This window comes from Octopus bimaculoides, chromosome 16 (genome assembly GCF_046866305.1).
Source record: "Octopus bimaculoides isolate indiv1 chromosome 16, ASM4686630v1, whole genome shotgun sequence".
In the NCBI taxonomy this organism is placed as follows: domain Eukaryota; kingdom Metazoa; phylum Mollusca; class Cephalopoda; order Octopoda; family Octopodidae; genus Octopus; species Octopus bimaculoides.
Window position 1 is genome coordinate 22,407,022 of NC_142943.1, and position 19,249 is coordinate 22,426,270.

A 19,249-nucleotide genomic window follows, 5' to 3' on the forward strand; every position below is an offset into this window, starting at 1 on the left:
TGCTTTCTGTAACATTATACATGAACTGCCTGTGAAACTTTTTTACCAATTTTGAATATAGGCAAGATAATTTGTGATAGTGTTTACATATTCATTATGGGGATATTTCTCTCTCTCTCTCTCTTTCCTACTAACAAGATTAATTTAATGTATAGATGTGTCTAATGTCTTTAATTTGTTTTTAATGCAAGGAATTAGTTTCCATATTTTGTTTGTTTTTTAATCTAGTTCTACATGAAATTCTGAGAAATGTATGAGGTGGGATGTGCTAGAAACAACACAAAATTCTTTTTGTTTTTTACTAAAAAGGCTTCTCCCATTGTTTTTAAGTGCATTGTGCAAAAAAAAAAAAAAAAAGGCCAAAATCTGTCTGGAGGGATTTTTTTTCTTCATGAAAAGCTTATCCTCATTATTTCTAAAGCCATGAAGCAAAAATAAAAAAAATTCCTGTTAAAATGGAGAAAATGTAACTTACATGGGCGTCCTGATCCAAAACTCTGCCATTTATTCGGTATCACTATGAATTTTTGAAAATATTTAAATGTAATTTCTACTGTACTTTTCCTTGAAGAGGATTATCCACAAAGAAACATTTTGATACCTCATTCAGGGTGCGCTGAAAGTGTAGCTGCTAGAATAAGAATAACCTGGGAAAAGTTCAGAGAGTTCTTACCTCTGCTGGTGTCAAAGTGCTTCTTGCTCAGAGTGAAAGGCAGACTGCATGACGCATGTGTACAAACAACCATGCTACATGGCAGTGAAACATGGGCCGTGACTGCTGAGGATATGCATAAGCTCGCAAGAAATGAAGCCAGTATGCTCCGATGGATGTGTAATGTCAGTGTACATACTCGACAGAGTGTAAGTACCTTGAGAGAAAAGTTGAACCTAAGAAGCAGCAGTTGTGGTGTGCAAGAGAGATGATTGTGCTGGTGTGGTCATGTGGCAAGAATGGATGAGGATAGCTGTGTGAAAAAGTGCCACACCCTAGTGGTTGAGGGAACCTGTGGAAGAGGTAGACCCAAGAAGACCTGGGATGAGGTGGTGAAGCACGACCTTCGAACTTTAGGCCTCACCAAGGCAATGACTAGTGACTGGGACCTTTGGAAATATGCTGTGCATGAGAAGACCTGGCAAGACAAGTGAGACCATAATCCGTGGCCTCTACCAGGGGTGTAGCCTGCCCACTTATTTGTATATTTACTTCATTGGACACTAAACTCTGCTTGCAAAGACCTGTTGGGGCAAGTGAAATCGAAATTGTAATTGAACCAAATTCGATGACTGGCACCCGTGCCAGTGGAGCGCTAACAGCACTGTCCAAACGTGATCATTGCCAGAGCAACTATCTGGATTCTGTGCCGGTAGCATGTAAATAGAACCATTTGAGCGTGATCGTTACCTTACTGGCATCTGTGCCGGTGGCACATGAAAAAACATTCAAGCGAGGTCATTGCCAGTGCCGCTGGACTGGCTCCTGTGCAGGTGGCATGTAAAAAACATCATTTGAGCATGGCATGTAAAAGCACCCACTACACGCTCAGAGTGGTTGGCGTTAGGAAGGGCATCCAGCAGTAGAAACTGGTTCACCAGTCCTCAGTCAAATCGTCCAACCCATGCTAGCATGGAAAGCGGATGTTAAACAATGATGATGATGATGAAGATACCAACTAGAACTGTCCACTCTCAACTCTATTTATAATGGCTGAATCCTACCACTTCTTACCAGGAGGAGTATACAGTTTCATTATACAACACCTCCCCTTTTAACTACTTTATTTAACAATAAATTTTTTTTATTCACCCATCTTCTCTGTTTTTTTATATATATATTCTTTTACTTGCTTCAGTCATTTGACTGCAGCCATACTAGAGCATCACCTTTAGTCAAACAAATCAACCCCAGGACTTATTCTTTGTAAGCCTAGTACTTATTCTATTTGTCTCTTTTGCTGAACCACTAAGTTACGGGGAAGTAAACACCAACATTGGTTGTTAAGCAATGGTGGGGGGACAAACACACACAAATATATACATACATACATACATACATATATATATATATATATATATATATATATATATGAAAGAAGGTTTGAAAATGCAATTTTAAAGATGTTTATTCACTTGATCGGTTTCACTTTTTTTAGAAAAGGATTGGAACTGGTCAAGTGAATAAACATCTTTAAAATTGCATTTTCAAACCTTCTTTCATATATATTTCCGCTCGCGCAATATCTTACAACTTTACTTTGTTACATATATATATATATATATATATATATAAAATATATAGTTTTAGGGAAAATAACCAATTTTCAAGAACTCATCGATGAAAATCCACTATCACATATAGAAAAATTAATAATTAAGAGCACAATAAATGAGTATAATATAAAGTAAAGTAAATATCATAAGATAAATATAATAAAAAGATTACACGTGTTTCATAACCAATTTTCAAATAGAAAAGAAATTTAAATCGATTAAAATCAATTGAAATTATCGAAAATAAATTCTATTCAAAAATATATAGCTACTCGTCAGATCGTAAGTAGAACAATAATTAGATATATATCTCAACCAACAATAAGTACCAAATGAATTAATATGAAATACTTATTATATAAAGATAGAAAAATTATTCAAAAAATATCATAATATCAAAATAATAACCATTCAATAATCATCCCTTCATCCATTATAATAACATGTATAATATATACAAAAAACATCTTACATAAATTATCATTGTTTTAAATTATCATTGTTTTAAATACAAGTTGAACGAAGTTTAAGTTTAAAATAATAATGAAGATAAAATTAGTACATATTTAACTGGTGTAATAGTTAAAGCTATACTATTTAAAGCTAAAGACGTTTATTTGATTATAATTAAAGATCAATTGAATAATAGAAAAATACAAGATTATTTATTTCTACAAACGTAATAATAAAAAATATGAATGAAAAAATTATGAATGGAAAAATTATGAATGAAAAAATTAGGAAAGAAAAAATTATTAAGAATAAAAGATTAAACTTTATATATATATACAAAGTTTTGATTTAAAAAAACTTTAACGATATTATAAACTATAAAGATTAATAATTAATCAAATATTATTAATCAAAAATAATCGAAAATATATCAACACTATTCAAATCGAAGTTCTAATATTATGTTGAAACAAAGCAGTATGCAAATTAAAACTATTATTTATACAAATTAACAAAATACAAATACATTTACTAAACAAGGCAAAAGTCACCAAACTCAGTTCGACACCTAGTCAGAACTGAATTAGAGCAATATAACACCTCCCCAACAAATATGGAATATAAAACGTAAATTACACAGTATCACAACAAAATTGAGTGCAAATAAATCAGTATTGTGACACATAATAAGAGGTTTTCTTCATCTCGTTGATCTTCTTGGATGCTGACGACTGTATTCTGGAGTTGAGTTATTGTTGCTAGGTGGTAACGATGAGCTAACAGGTTCTTCAGGAGCAGACTCTATAACTTGAGGTTCTGAATCACGGAAAGAAGGTGTATCTCCCAGCTCTCGGTCGTCTTCTGAAGAATATCGAGGTTGCAATTGTTCTAGATGACGTCTCCCTCTTTAGTCCAAAATACAGAGCATAGCATGGATAACCGACTTGAAATTGATTGGAATTTTAAGTACATCTCTCCCAGTAGTCGTTTTCAATTTGGATTGGGTCAAATGAACTCGAAATGGAAACAAGATGTCAATCTTGGTGCATAATTGACGACTGTTGAGTAATTCACTTGCTGAGAGGCTACTAGTGGTAGGTGTTCTCCTGAATTGTATCAAGAATTCCAGCAAAGCTTCTTTAGGTGTTTTGGGAGACTTTTGCAACGCTTGCTTGAAAGTTTGAATCAAGTGCTCAGCAGCTCCGTTTATTGAAGAGTGATAGGGAGCTCCCGTTAGATGAACAATCCTTCTCTCCTTACAGTAGTTTTGAAATTCTTCAGAAGTAAAGCAGGTGGCATTGTCAGATACGATGGTATGTGGATATCCAAAGTGTGCAAAATCTTCCTCTAACAAATCTATTGTAGTCTTACTGGAAACTGAAGTAGTGGCATGGATACAAAGGTATTTAGTGTATGCATCAGTGACTACTAACCAATTATACCCCATAAAGTTGATGGCATGATCTACATGCAGATGAGATCAAGGTTTCTTGGGCATTATCTATGGAAGAATTGCTGGTTTAGGTGGAGCCTTTGTGTGTTCACAGCAAGAAGTACAGCGGCAGCAGAGATCCATGATTTCCACATCAATGTTTGGTCAGTATACTGCCGTCCGCACTAATTACTTCATCTGTTGCATACCAAGATGACTTGTGTGTAGCAGATGTAAGATTCGTTCTCATAGACTGGTAGGAATAACTAGTCTCGTACCGTGCAGTAAACATCTATGACACGTGCTCAAAGATTGGGAAAGCTTTCGGAATTGCTCTACTGGATCATCAGTCAAAATGCGAAGGCCAACCTTCTCATGTAAAACATATCACTTGTGCCAAAACTGGATCTTTAGAGGACTCCTTTCTGACTAAAGTCGAATCTGTAGGCTGGACTTGTAAGCTAATCGCTTCGATTGCACACACAACGTTGGTATCATCCAGGTCTTCCTCCCCATTAAAAATGGAGTCCTCTCCAACAGGAAGGCGGCTAAGAGCATCTGCATTCTGATGAAGGTTGCTTTTTCGATACTCTATGACATAGGAAAATTGGTTGAGAAAGAGTGCCCAGCAAGCCAAACGATTGGCACCGGCTTGTTAGGACCAAAAATTGACAGGAGTGGTTTATGATCTGTTACCAGAATGAATGATCTGCCAAAAATGAACTGATAAAACTTCTTTCAAGCAAAATCTATTGCCAGGGCCTCCTTTTGTAGCTGGCTGTAATTGCGTTGAGATGCAGAAAGGAGCTTGGAAACATTAGCAATTGGTTTTTCATCTCCATTTGAATAACGATGGAACAAGGTTGTTCCAATACCAATACTGGACACATCACATGCTATTCCCAATGGCACAGCAGGATTGAAATGAGCCAGACCTGAATCAAATGTAAGGAAGTCCTTCAACTTCAGGAAAGCGGCTTGTTCCGGTTCACCCCAATTCCACTCAACTTCATCACGCAGAGCCTGTAGAGAGGTGAAGCAACTGTAGAAAAACTAGAAGGCAAAAACTTTGAATAGAATTGCACTGATCCCAAAATTGACCGCAATGCAGATATCTCCTTGGGTGCCAGCATGTTGATGACAGCATCTACTTTGGGACCTTTCGAAATACCTTGTTTGGAAAGTATGTGTCCCAAATATTCCACTTTGGGTTGGGGGAATTGACACTTCTCTCTGTGACATTGAAGACCATTTTCCTGTAGACACCAAAGTAAACATTTCAGGTTCTGACCAATATGTCATCTAAGTAGACACCAACACCTGGTAGATCATTCGTGATGTCATCCATTATCTTTTGAAAATACCTGGGGGCTGATGAAATTCCGAATGGCAACACATTTTGAAGTAAAACTCCTCAGTGAGTGCTTAAAGCCAGACGTCTTTGACTCTCTGGAGCAAGCTTGATTTGGTTTTAAGCATCTGCGAGATCAATTTTTGTGAATCCATGACCTCCTCCTAATTTTTGCATCAGATATTCTGGTGATAGAAGTGGATGTCGATGAGTTTCCAGCTGAGGATTTACTGTCACAGAATAATCACCACAAATTCGTAAGGGCATACCTGCAGTTGGTGACATTTGTTTCTTTTGGAGTGGAACAACCAGAGTACCCCATTCATTGAATTGAACCCGAGTCCAAATTCCTTTCTTTATGCCAGCATTAATAGCTTGAGTTAAATCAGCTTGGAGAGCGAAAGGAACAGACCTTGGTTTGCAGAAAACAGGCTTAGCATCGGATTTGAATTGCACATCCAGCTCAAAACCTTGAAGGCAGCCCAACTATGGCTTGAACAACTCCGCATATTCATCGCAAAGTTTCGAACATGCCTCTTGCAAATGTGCATCTACTTTGCGGAGACAAGAAGATAGCATCTTTACTTCCATGTTACATTCCCTGGAAAACAGATCGTCAATTGAAATTTTTAGCTTCATAATAGCATTTCATTCTAATAAGTTCAAATTATGAACTTTGGAGACATGGTACATCATGGCACAAGTTTTATTAGCACAGGGTTCAACACTGGTTTGACCCACGAAAGTACCTACGATCGGAAGAGTGTGTTTGCTAGCCAATTGATACTGCAAGGTTGCTGGGTGAAGTTCCGGGTTTTCCCAATTCTGACCATAATTCTTCTGAAATGAAGTTTCCTCCTGTCGCAGTGTCCAGCTCCATGTGCACCAGCTTGGAACGGATATGGACTGGAACAAGTAATTGGGGAACCCTGCAAGAATTATCAGAAACAGTAGAAAGGCTACAAATTTCTAGACTTCTTACCGTATTACTAGGATTTTGCAATCGTGCTTTCTTCCGGCATATTAACTCTAAGTGCCCTTGAATCTTGCAATAATTACAAGTAGCATGTTTGAAACGGCAATCGGGAGCAAGATGAGAAGTTTTCCCGCAGCGGTAACACTTCCGTTTTGACTTGTCTTCAGCTGGTTTAGAACTTGCAGTCTTTTTACCTGTAGATTTAAAACATTTAACCTTTTGTACCTGCATAGGAATAGCACCGTAGACAGTTTCTTTAGCAACTTTAGCCACATCCTCTGTCTCAATAGCAACTTTGATGGCTCAACTGAATGTAAGTTCATTGGTGTTGATTTTGAAAAGTGCTTTTAGCACAGCTTTGTTGTTGACTGAGCAAACGAAATGTGTTCACAATGCTTCGTCCAGAAGATCCTTGATTGACGTAAAATCACAGGTAGCAGCAGCCTGGTGAATACGAGTAGCTAATTCTTGAATTGACTCACCTGCTTTGCACTTCATGTCACTCCAGAAGCGAAATCTCTCACGCACAACAAATTGTTTCGGATCAAATTGTCGCTTCATGTAGTCAGAGATTTGGTCCATCATAAGATCACTGATGTCTCTTGGAGGTGTTTCTTGTGCCGCCAGATTGGATAACATCTTGTACATGGTAGAAGTTTGATTGGTAAGAAAAACTTTAGGTTTCTTACTGTCATGAACTGAATGCACCTTGATAAAAGTACAAAACCTTGACCAGTAGTCAGTCCATAACTCCATAGTATAATCAAATGCAGAAAAACTGGGTGTGGCAACTTGAGAAGTACAAACAACCGACTCAAACCCAACACTTGTGAAAGGTTTTCCAATCATCTCTTGTAAAACTTTCACTTGCTCTTCATGATGTCGCTGTTGTTCTTTACTTTGTTCTTTGTAACAGCATTCTTGATCTTCCAAGCGTTTCTCTCAAATGGAAATTTGTTGTAGAAGTTCGACAAGCTTTTCCATTTCATAATGCTGATTAAATCAAACAGCAGATCTCATCCTTGTCGCCAAACTAATTCTGTTATATGTTAATACACTTATCCACGTGAAAACTCGTCCAGCAATAATAGAGTGAACATGTGAGCAATATATACTCAAAAATACACACTGATTAAAGCGGAACTCAAAAATCCACGTGCAAAACAAAGTAGTATGCAAATTAGAACTATTATTTGTACAAATTAACAAAATACAAATACATTTACTAAACAAGGCAAAAGTCACCAAACTCAGTTCAACACCTAGTCAGAACTGAATTAGAGCATAAAATGAGAATGTGTGTCTGTCTGTTTGTGTGAATCCCTAAAACTCGAGAACTACGCAACCAATTTCATTCAAATTTTACACATGCCTTACTTAGGGTTCCAGTTGTGTTTTAGTAAAAAAAAATTATTAACTTCTTGCAGAGTTCGAGCACACGGCAACATAATATCTCCTCCACTATTTAAGTATTACGTGTCAAAAGTGAAACAAAAACACTCATGTCAAATACTTTCACTTTAAAAATGAAACTATTCCACTAACTGAAACAATCACATTTCGATACTGTAGTGACAGATACTTTCACAGAGAGAGAAAGAGAGAGACAGAAAGAGAGAGAGAGAGAGATGTATATGTATACATATACATGTATATGTACACCATTTCGATACTGTAATGACAGATACTTTCAGAGAGAGAGAGAGAGAGAAGAGAGAGAGAGAGAGAGAGAGAGAGAGAGAGAGAGAAAGAGAGAGAGAGAGAGAGAGAGAGAGAGAGAGAGAGAAGAGAGAGATGTATATGTATACATATAGATGTACACGTATATGTATATATATATATATATATATATATATAGATCTATACATACATGTATATGTATACATATGTGTAGATGTATATATATATATAGATGTACATGTAATATGTACACATATATACATATATACATGCATACAGATATCTATACATATATACACCCATCACACACACATTAGTCATTTGTTTTCTTATCCAAAACTACGTCAAAAGTACTGAATGGATCTTTATGAAATTTGGAAATTATATTCTTTGCATAACGGCCATAACTCCCATGAAAATTCATATATTTTTGATGTTGAAATTTTAACCCGAACATAACAGATGAGCATTATTTAGAAAATGATGTCACACGTTATCGAGGCTACCATTCTTTCTGGATGTGCAAAAAGGGATGACGTCTTTATTCCAAGAATTCCTCTTACTCCATCAGGAGCAGACATTCCTTTTACATTCAGAAGACTACAATTCCCCCTTCGTGTGACTTTTGCCATGTCCATAAACAAATATCAGGGTCAAACACTGTCTGTAGCTGGTCTTCTCTTGGAAGAGCCCTGCTTCTCACATGGACAACTGTATGTTGGCTGCTCAAGAGTGGGCAGCAACAAAAAACCTATTTGTATATGCTCCACAAGGGAAAACAAGGAACATAGTTTACAAGGAGGTGTTATAATCACAACAGCAAGAAAGTATGTACATGATCACCTTCTTTTACGAAACTTCATTGACTTTCATATATTTATATTGATATACATATATATACGTGTGTTTGGGTGCGTGTGTGTATATACATCTCTATATATAAAGATGATGAGTAGTCTAGACGGCGTTTTTAGATTTCATTATTCTCTTTAACCCGGGCAACGCCGGGTATTTCTGCTAGTATATATATATATATATATATATATATATATATATATATACACACACACACGACAGACATCTGTCAGTTTCCATCTACGAAATCCACTCACAAGGCTTTGGTTGGTTTGAGGTTGTAGTAGAAGACACTTGTCCATGGTGCCACACAGTGAGATTGAACCCGAAACTATGTGGTTGGGAAGCAAGCTTCTTTATTTCATAAATATTTGCTATACAAACATTACAAAGAGGGGACAAACAAAGGCAAACATACGTAAAATGGTGAAGAAGCTGCTACAATTTAAAAGTTCTTTCTTTTTTATGAATGATAAGTTATGATTAAAAATTATGTAGAAATTTAAAAGTTCGATGATATCACATTGCTACATGCAATGTATCTCCTGAAGGAAAGGTACCCAACCACCAAGGTAGAACCTTTGCTTATTTTACAGGGCTCCACTTACTTGGTGCCAATCACTCCCAGCATTCTTGCCACAAGCTTCCATCTTTTCTCGAATCCTTCTTGTGACAGGTACCTCTTCTCCAGCCTGATCTTACTACTGAGGTGGTAACTAAAAAAGTTAACCAATCCCTGGCCAGATAGAAAGGTACCTGTCACTATTCCTTTCACATGCATCTTCCATACTGTTTATTTCAGTATGGCTACTACACAGAAAAAGCAAGCCTTCCTCTCCCTGTTGAGGGAAGGAGGTGGCACAATCTTGATGATAGACTCAGCTGTACTCTTCCCATCGATGACAACAGCTGTTCTGCGAAAGCTATCAGTCCTGTTGATTCTCGACACTCCACAAATGCATGCAAGACAGTTTTCCTGTCCTGCCCACACCTTGGACATGTCCGCGAGACAGCACTTCTGTGCCTTAACAGTTTATCGCGAACAGGTAACACTGCACGGAAGTGCTGCCAAGCCAGGGATTTCTGGTAATTATCCAGATACCCTGGCCCGAAAGCTCTCCTGAACAGGTTGATCAATTGATTTTCATTGTTGCCCATAGTCTCCCCCAAGGTGTCTTCAGACATAATCTCCACTAACCCGCTATAAAAATCTGTGGTGGAACTCCTGCTGCCGGCATTGCCTGCCTGAGAGAGCAACTGAAGTGCCTGACAGCACTCTAATTGCCAGTCCCCCAGTCTAGGTCTCTGCTTGATCCATGTACCAATGTCCGTTAAGGACATTAACTGCGGAAAATAGAACTGGACATGCGGTGACCAAACCCGCTCTCTATCCAGATAAAGTCAGAGGTGCCTCAACCATAATGTGAATTTTCGCATCTTCAGCCAAGGCAATACTTAGCCCACCCTTTAGTGGTTTCTGGCAGCAGACAGAGTGCTTCACAAGTGGCTTTCCTCCCTTCCACAAAAAGCAGAAAAGGATTCTCTCCAACTCGTTCAGTCACAAATTGGGGCAAGGCACCACGGTCAGACGGTAGGTGATTACTGATGCTATAAACAACTGCACCACCTCCATCCTTCCTAGCAAGGATAACGCCTGTCCAGACCAGGTCTGGGTTAGAGCAGTCACTTTACTGGCCACCTCACTCCAATTTTTCTCTATCTGAAGGTCTGGACCAACCCAGACTCCGAGCAGCTTAACAGGACCCTCCGTCCAACATCCCACGTTATTGGACGCCATCGGCTTGCCCTTACAGGTGCCGAGGTGCAAACCAACCCGACTTGTCCTTGTTAACCTTTGCTCCTGCCACCGCCTCGTAACTTTTGGTGGCCTCTTCCACCACTGGAAGCTGGCCCTCATCTGCTACGATGGAGATGTCATCCGCATATGCCGTAGCTCCTCTTCCACACCATAGATGATGTGGTGCGCCCCCTAGTGCCTCCAACTTCCACAGCAATGGCTCAAGAGCCAATACATACAAAAGCGGAGATAGAGGACACCCTTGACGCACTGAGCGCTCGATCTTGAATGGCTTCGAAGCTTCCTACCACACAGCTATACCTACTCAATATCTTTTCTTCTGGGGGTCTACTTTTAGGAATTCAGTGTTCTTCCTTTTCCTTGTATGCGTGGTTTTGACTGCTTGTAATGGTGTTGGAACCTGAAAAATATTATATAGCCAATCCATTGATATTTCTGCTCTTGTTGGTTCCTTTTCTATGACTCTTTCCTTGAACTGATTTCTATGTCGCCTTTCCATTCCATTTCTGCTTCATTCTTCCTATGTATATTACAATTTCTCCTTCTTCCCAATATTGCTTGCCTTTTTTGTACATTCTTACATATACCTTATTATCGATTCTAAAGAATTTTGGCATGCCTTTACTAGCACGTATCTTTTTCTTCACTGGTAACAGTTTATCAAATACTGACTTCACTTTTTTGGCAAAACATTAATTCTGCTGGTGAACTTCCTTCTGGAGCATTTGGGTTTGGAGTTACCCTGTAAACCCTTAAGAACTGTTGGATCATGACCTTGTCCGTGGCTTCCTTGTTAACATTCTTTAAAGCACTCTTAAAATTGTTCACAAACCGTTCGGCTCTTCCATTTGATCTAGGGCGATACAGTGCTATAGTTTTGTTCTAATGTGAACATCTCACAGAATCTTTTAAACCCACAGAGACAATTATATCTGGCACACCAAATCTCGCGAACAGCTTATGTAAGAAGTATATTACTGTATATGAGGTTGATCGTTTACACCTCATGACCTCAGGCCATTTTGTGTAGCTGTCCACTACTATTGAGTAATAATATCCATTTACCAGACTTGCAAAATTGATATGCAACCGGGACCATGGTATTTTCACTTCCGGCCAAGGTTCACATTTTGTAGTAGGTAGTTTTGCTGCCAGTACACATCCTCTGCAGCCTTTTACCAGAAACTTCGCATCAGTGATTTCACCCTAGAGATGCCTGGGTGTCTCACATGGAACTCTTTTAGCATTCCCTTCTGTATTGTCTGTGGTATGACTACCCTCTGAGTGTACATTAGTACACCATCACATCTTGGCGGTTCTTTGGCGACCACAGTTTTCTTTTAGTTTCATTAATAAATTTGTCATTTCTCACATTTCTTTTTATTTCTTCCAAAATTACTGGTAGTTCACGCACAACGTTCCACATCACTTTTTTTTTTGTTTGTTTCCACTCTTAGTGCTGCTATCATGGTGTCCTCCAGCAGTTTGTTATTTCTCGGAATTAACTTAGACAGACCATCAGCATGCCCCAACTTTTTTCAAGGTAGATATTCCATTCTATAATCATACTTTAATAGAATGGTACCCCACTGCTACAGTCTGTTTGCCCTATGTGTTGGGATTCCTTTCTTGGATCCATATATTGTTATTAGAGGTCTATGGTCCATTTGTAACCAAAAACGTCTGCCATGAACGAACCTGTGGAACATTTTCATGCCAAACATAATAGCCAATGCCTCTTTTTCAATCCAGCTATAGCTCTTTTCCACCAGCAATAATGTCCTTGATGTGTGTATTATGGCCTTTCTCCTGCCATTGTTATCCTTGTGCAGGAGCACAGCTTCTATCCCATACTCGCTAGCATCTGTAGCTAGTATTATCTCTAACTTTGGGTCAAAATGTGTAAGATACAAGCCTGAAGTTAACACATATTTTAACTTGTTAAATGCTTTCTGTCATTTCACTGTCCAAACCCATTTGGCATTCGTTTTTTAGTAATTCATTAAGTGGTGCCTTTACCTTATATATATTTGTTGGAATATGGCAGGTGTCACTTTTACTCTAAATGTCAGTCGTTTGAACTTGTACAATCCACAGTGCATGTTGATTGTTAGTAGATGTGTTGCAATCTTCCTCTAACTGAATTTGAAGGTATGCCTCTGGGCGGTCTAACTTTGAGAAAATTTTCCCTCCGTTTAGTTTAGCAAATACTTTTTCTGGGCTTGGTAGTGGGTAAGTTTGTGTGAGTGAACAGTCATTTAATCTGGTTGAGAGGTCTGTGCACACTCAAAGCTAATTATTTCACTTTTTTACGTAGACCGTTGGTGCCGGCCAGTCTGCATGGTCAATCTTTTCAATTATATTCAGGCTTTCCAACCTTTCTAGTTCTTTATTGACCTGGTCTACTGCTGCAAACAGCACATTCCGTTTGAGCCTGAAAAAAGGTGTTGAATTTTCTTTGAGAGCAATCCTTGCTCTTGTTTTTGTGCAACAGCCTAAACCTTCTGAAAAAACTTTTGGGAAAGCTTCTTTCATTTTTTGACTCATTTCATCAACCTCATTCAATCATATGACTGTTCCATTCAGGTTATTGCACAAAACGCTTATTTTTTAACTTTTTTAGTCATTTGACTGCGGCCATGCTAGAGCACCACCTTTAGTCAAACAAATCAACTCCAGTACTTATTCTATCGGTCTCTTGCCGAATTGCTAAGTAATGGGGACGTAAACACACCAGTATCAGTTGTCAAGTGATGGGGGGGGGGGGGGGGCAAACACAGACACCACACACATATATAGATATATATATATATATACACACATAACGGCCTTCTTTCAGTTTCCATCTACCAAATCCACTCACAAGGCTTTGGTTGACCTGAGGCTAAAGTAGAAGACACTTGTCCAAGGTATCATGCAGTGGGACTGAACCTGGAACCATGTGGTGAGTAAGCAAGTTACTTACCACACAGCTACTCTTGTGCCTATGGGTGTATCCCATAAATTAAATATCTCCATAGATTTGGTGCCAAATAAATTCATGGATTTTTTTTTCAACACATTCACTTTTTAGGTTCAACCTTTGAACATTATATTACAAACACGTTCGCCTGTGAAATATAACTTTCTTCTCATAACACCAATTGCGATTTTGTTTGGACTACATAATTTTGGTGTACCCATTTGTTCCTATGTATCCTCATTTATGATTGTGATGTTACTTCCCATGTCTAATTGTATTCTGATACTAGTGGTTTCAATTCACACTTTCACAAATTTTCTGTTTGTTGTAGTCACAACTTTTCCTGCTGACAAACTATTTATTTTTTGTTTGTTTGTTCCATTTTCGTATCATTCTAGTTTTGCAGTGTGATTTTATATGTCCTGTAAACCTGCAGTGAAAACACTTTGCTTTTTTATACGGACAATCTTTTCCCTGGTGCATCCCACCACATGGCATACATGGGTCTACATCCTGATATTTTTTCTCTTTTTCCTGCAATATTTTATTTGTCTTCTGACTTTTTTGCACTGGTCTTATATGAAAACACTCTTTCCATTGAATTTCTTCCGTGTCATGCCTTAATTTTAATATCATGTCACACTCTTCTGACAGTTTCTGCAATGTCAAATCCTGGTTCATTTCCAGTTTTGCTAGAATTTTCAAGCGAATTTCTGCATCTCTTTTATCTGTCAATCCTTGTGCAAAAATCAAACATTTGAAAGAATCTGAAGTAAGCATATCCAGCCTAAATCTCTCACATTCTTTGTTGACTCTGCCTGTGTAAGTAGTGAAGTTTTCATCTTTGCTCTTTTCTATGTTTAAACATTTCCATCTTTTCACTGAATATTTTGCACAGAATGTCATCTGTATCAGTGAAATTTATGTTGGATGCTTTTTTTGGCAATACGAAGTTACTATACTACTCATGCTCTGCTGCCGCTAGTTTTTTTTAAAACTAGATGCGTTTTCATTTCGTCTGTCCAATCCTGACATTCTTTTTCAAAAGTTTGTTGAAATCTTTGAAAGTAAGCCTTGAAGGTTACTCCTTCTTTGGGGTCATATTTGAATTTGCTGATGGAATTTGTTACATGGTCAGGTGAAAATGTATTCTTCAGTTTGATTATCAACTTCATTAGTTGTAACATTTGCTGCTGCAATCCTTGTTCCTGTTTTTGCAACTCAACTACTCCAGTTAACAAGTCTTCCATATTTTACGATTTTTGTAAGTTTACACAAGATACTTGTTTCTTTTTTGTTGAGTTATTTAATCTTCCCCGTGAATTAGTTTAAACTCCCCATGTGGATGATTTTTTTCACTCTGCATAAACTTGTTTTTGCTCATCACCACTGTTGTAAAATGGGTCCCTCCCACTGGTGTGATGTATGACTGCTGTTGTACTGTAGTTGCCGTTTTATGCTAATAGCTACAATAGTTATTAGTCATTGGATACCATCATAACTCTTTGTACCAGAATAGTAATACACTAACTTTTGTCTTACTATTGCTAATAGCTCCACAAGACACCGACTAGAACTATTGACTCTCAACTCTTGATCCTCCCTTGACGACTGGCTACTGGTCTATTTATAATGGCTAACTCCTACTACTTTTTACCAGGAGGAGTATGCAGTTTCACTATACAACAGTATCCTTGGAGAGTTCTGTGGAAGGTGTAACACACACTTTGACTGCACAAAAGCCCATTTTTTAGTACATCATTTTCATGACAAAATACCAATTTTCCTTGGAAAATTATATATCATTTGAAAGTTCTGGATGTGAACTTTCTCATATAGTTTTAATCAAAATTTGACACTTAACTAAGATGTCAGGGTCCCTCAAACACCCTGGAATTTCCACCCATTCACAAAGTTTATCCTATATTTTTTTTGACTGTTGAATGATAGCCCTGGATCTAGTTCAATGTGCCTGAGCACTATAACTCAAGTTGTGCTGATAATGATACACACACATTGAAAATCTTTTTAGATTTATTTTGATGTAAATCAGATAATCATTATAAAATATATAAGTGAAAATCAGCACTTGCGAAAATGTAAACATTACAACAAAATATCCAACTGTATACAAAAATAATCATCATCATCTTTTAATGTCTGCTTTCCATGCTGGCATGGGTTGGATGGTTTCACTGAGGACTGGCAAATCAGGAGGCTGCACCAGGCTCCAATCTGATCTGGCAAGGTTTCTACAGTTGGATGCCCTTCCTAACACCGACCACTCCAAGATTGTTGTACGGGGGCCAGTCAGGTGGAATTGCCACTGACCACACCCAAATGGTGCTTTTTATGTGAGGGAAAGAAATTTTTTGAAGTCACATAAAATTTTTATAGCCTACAAAATAATATTCATTGCACAATATAATTTTTGTTGACAAAAATAGACCAATATTTATCTAAGAAATATGAAATTCACTTGTACAAAAATCTGCGTGAAGTAAAGTTCATACATTGTTCAATACAATGCAACAGGGAATAAACAACATTATCAATATGATGATTACATGCTAATTTTGGACTCTAGAGGCTCTATTTAACTCAACTTAGTGCAAATTCACATAGAAATATGTTTACTTACCAATTAATTTATCCATTTCTTGAAATTTTGGATCAAAATCAATATTTGAAGCCTTGAATTTGTCTTTGATATGACTTCTCAGTTTGACAAGTAGTGTCAATATGTATTAATCATATGCAAAAAACGTCAGCATACCACCCTCCTTTTTCACTTTGCACTTTTTGCCATACCAAGGCCAGAATCAGCAATGACCATGATGATTTAGCAAGAAATTTTTCTTCTTCATGGCATAAACATCTTGAAGAAATTATATTCTTTTCTAAGTGAAAATTAATTTTATGTCAAAATGAAGCTAAAATATTTCTCAATATGTGTCTATGATTCTTAACACAACTTGAGTTATGGCACTTGAGTACACTGAGCTAGAATGAGGGCTACTGTTCAGCAGACAAAAAAACGGGACACACTTTGAAAATGCGTGAAAATATCAGGGTGTCCGAGGGACCTTGACACGATATGCAACTGTTGGATTTTAATTAAAATGACACAAGAAGAAAGTTCACATCCAACACTTTCAAATGATACATACATTTTTTTTTTCCATGGAAAAAATTTATTTTGACATGAAAATGATAAAGTAAAAAATGTGTTTTTTCGTGTTCAAATTGCTTCTCTCTATTGTGGTATCAACATTTATAACAGTCCATTAAAATTTTATTAAAATGATGTCATGTCCCAAAATATCAAGATTTATCTAGTTCCATACCTACTACAAATGTGCCAAAAATTAAGTCCCTTTGGCTATTACTTTTGGATTTAGCTAGACCTGAAAAAACAGCAAAATTGGCTGTTTGTTACATGTAACAAAATAGGCTTAAAAGAATGCCAAAAAAAGAAGTTTTCCTCTCAAGAACCTGAAAACAAATAGACAACTGCTATACCACAATTACAATTAATTTGTGTAATTTGAACCTGATTATCACTTCAAGTACCACAAATATGACGATTTATTCGTTTAGGTCATTTAGGCAAAATTTCAACAAATTCACTGACCATTCAAATTGTCATATTTTCTAAAATATTCATCCAAATTTCACAAATAAGGTATCAAAATGTTTCTTTTTGGATGCTTTCCAAGAAAAAGTACAATAGAAATTACATTTAGATATTTTCAAAAATTCATACAGATATTTAATATTAGTACTATGACCTAAAAACTGTCTCTATCAGCCTTAATACAATGGAAAGTAAGTTGAGAGGCTCAAGTGAAAGTCAATGTGTATTGTAAAGAATATTTGGGGTGGAGACCCAAGGAATACAAGAGCAATTATTTTGGTTGGGTAATGGATAAAATACAAGTAACAGGTATACTCTTAGCAAAGAAGTGGGTAAATGGAATAAGCAATCAGAATATGCAATAGAATAATTAACCATTTGGCATTCAGATTACCTTGTCAAATGTAATGCTTGTTTATTCACATTTTTTAAAGTTAATTCTGCATTATCTTGTAGCTTTGAGATTTCAAAGATGTGATTGCTTATTTTTAGAATGACATTGCAGGGTAGGTGTGAGAGGCTGGATCTAGCCAATTTAATATAAAACCAGTAGAATATTAAGGCTGGATACAGTCAGTTTAAATGCTAAAAGGTTAAACAAAAAAATGTGGTAGGCAATAAAGCACCATCCACTATCTCTACTCATGCTGAAAAAGTAGGCTGAAAGAATATACAAAAGAACTAATTGTATGAGTCTCTGCCATACACACACACGCGCACGTGTGTGTGTGTGTATGTGTATCATCACTTTACATTTGCTTTCCATGCTGGCATGGTGGTTCAACAGGATCCTGCTCTCCAGATGATAACTATTTGACAGTTGATAGTACAGTGATAGCAGGAACAAATGAAATGAACCTAAACTGGGACAATATATATTGATTCAAAAACCATTTTTTATAAGTAGAAGCATTAATTCATTACACCTTATAAAAAAATGCGCTACAGTTTTGAAATTTTTGTGGTTCCTACATGAGGCAAGTCCTCATTCAAAATAACTGGTTGATTGTAAATAAGGTACACAGGAACAGCTTGAATGAAAGAACAAAATTATTATGATGATGATGATATATATGACTAATCTAAGCTGAATGCTGTTAGAATGTGTGTGCAATAGATTTACATTAAATGTGTAATATGAAAATAAAAAAAAATAACTTTCATAAGTAAAGTACTGTACAAAGTCATATATCTTTTAAGGTTTCTTTGTGAATTTCTTCAGAATACCATGATACATATATTTCAAATAAAAAATAGATGTTAAAATACTGAAAGCAACTATAAAACAAACCTTTTCTTTTTTTGCTGTGCTTCAAAAGTACAGATGATTTTGTCTGAAAAATATATAAATATATGGTCATATGAAACATTTTAAACATGTGAATAATGTATAATAATGTTTTGAATGTGGACCACTCATTTTCCAGATTTATCCTAACAATTTTCCTTTTTAATTTTTTTTCCACACTGAGTAAAGAAAGAAAAAAAAAAAAGAAACAGAAAGAGATGAAAAAATAATAATAACAGCCTTCTATATGCCTCAATTGCAAACACACTCATAATACTGTAATAACACAAGCTCTTGATCTATGAAATATATCATGTAGGCTGAATTACTAGAAGCCAAACATACATGTTTCAGAAATCATGTCTGGTCTTATAGTATAGCAGTTTGGACAGGTTACATTTTACACACTGTTCTGTAAGATTCCAAGTACTTGTGGTTGGTACAACTAGGGCGGACAAGTTGGATGCAGTCAAGGTGCAATAGTTATTCCTCTAACGTGGTTACTTATGTTCCTACTATTTTTGTGTC

General features: G+C 36.8%; 1 protein-coding gene across 1 annotated transcript in view; it reads right to left on the reverse strand.

Moving 5' to 3' along the window:
- The window catches only part of LOC106877567 (uncharacterized), a 28,997-nt gene extending 10,179 nt beyond the window's left edge, over positions 1–18,818 (reverse strand). The window contains exon 1 of the mRNA XM_089364264.1: positions 18,725–18,818. Coding sequence (XP_089220390.1) covers positions 18,725–18,812 — 88 coding nt within the window. The 5' untranslated portion in view covers positions 18,813–18,818. The remainder of the gene's footprint in view (positions 1–18,724) is intronic.
- Between the last annotated feature and the right edge of the window lie 431 nt (positions 18,819–19,249).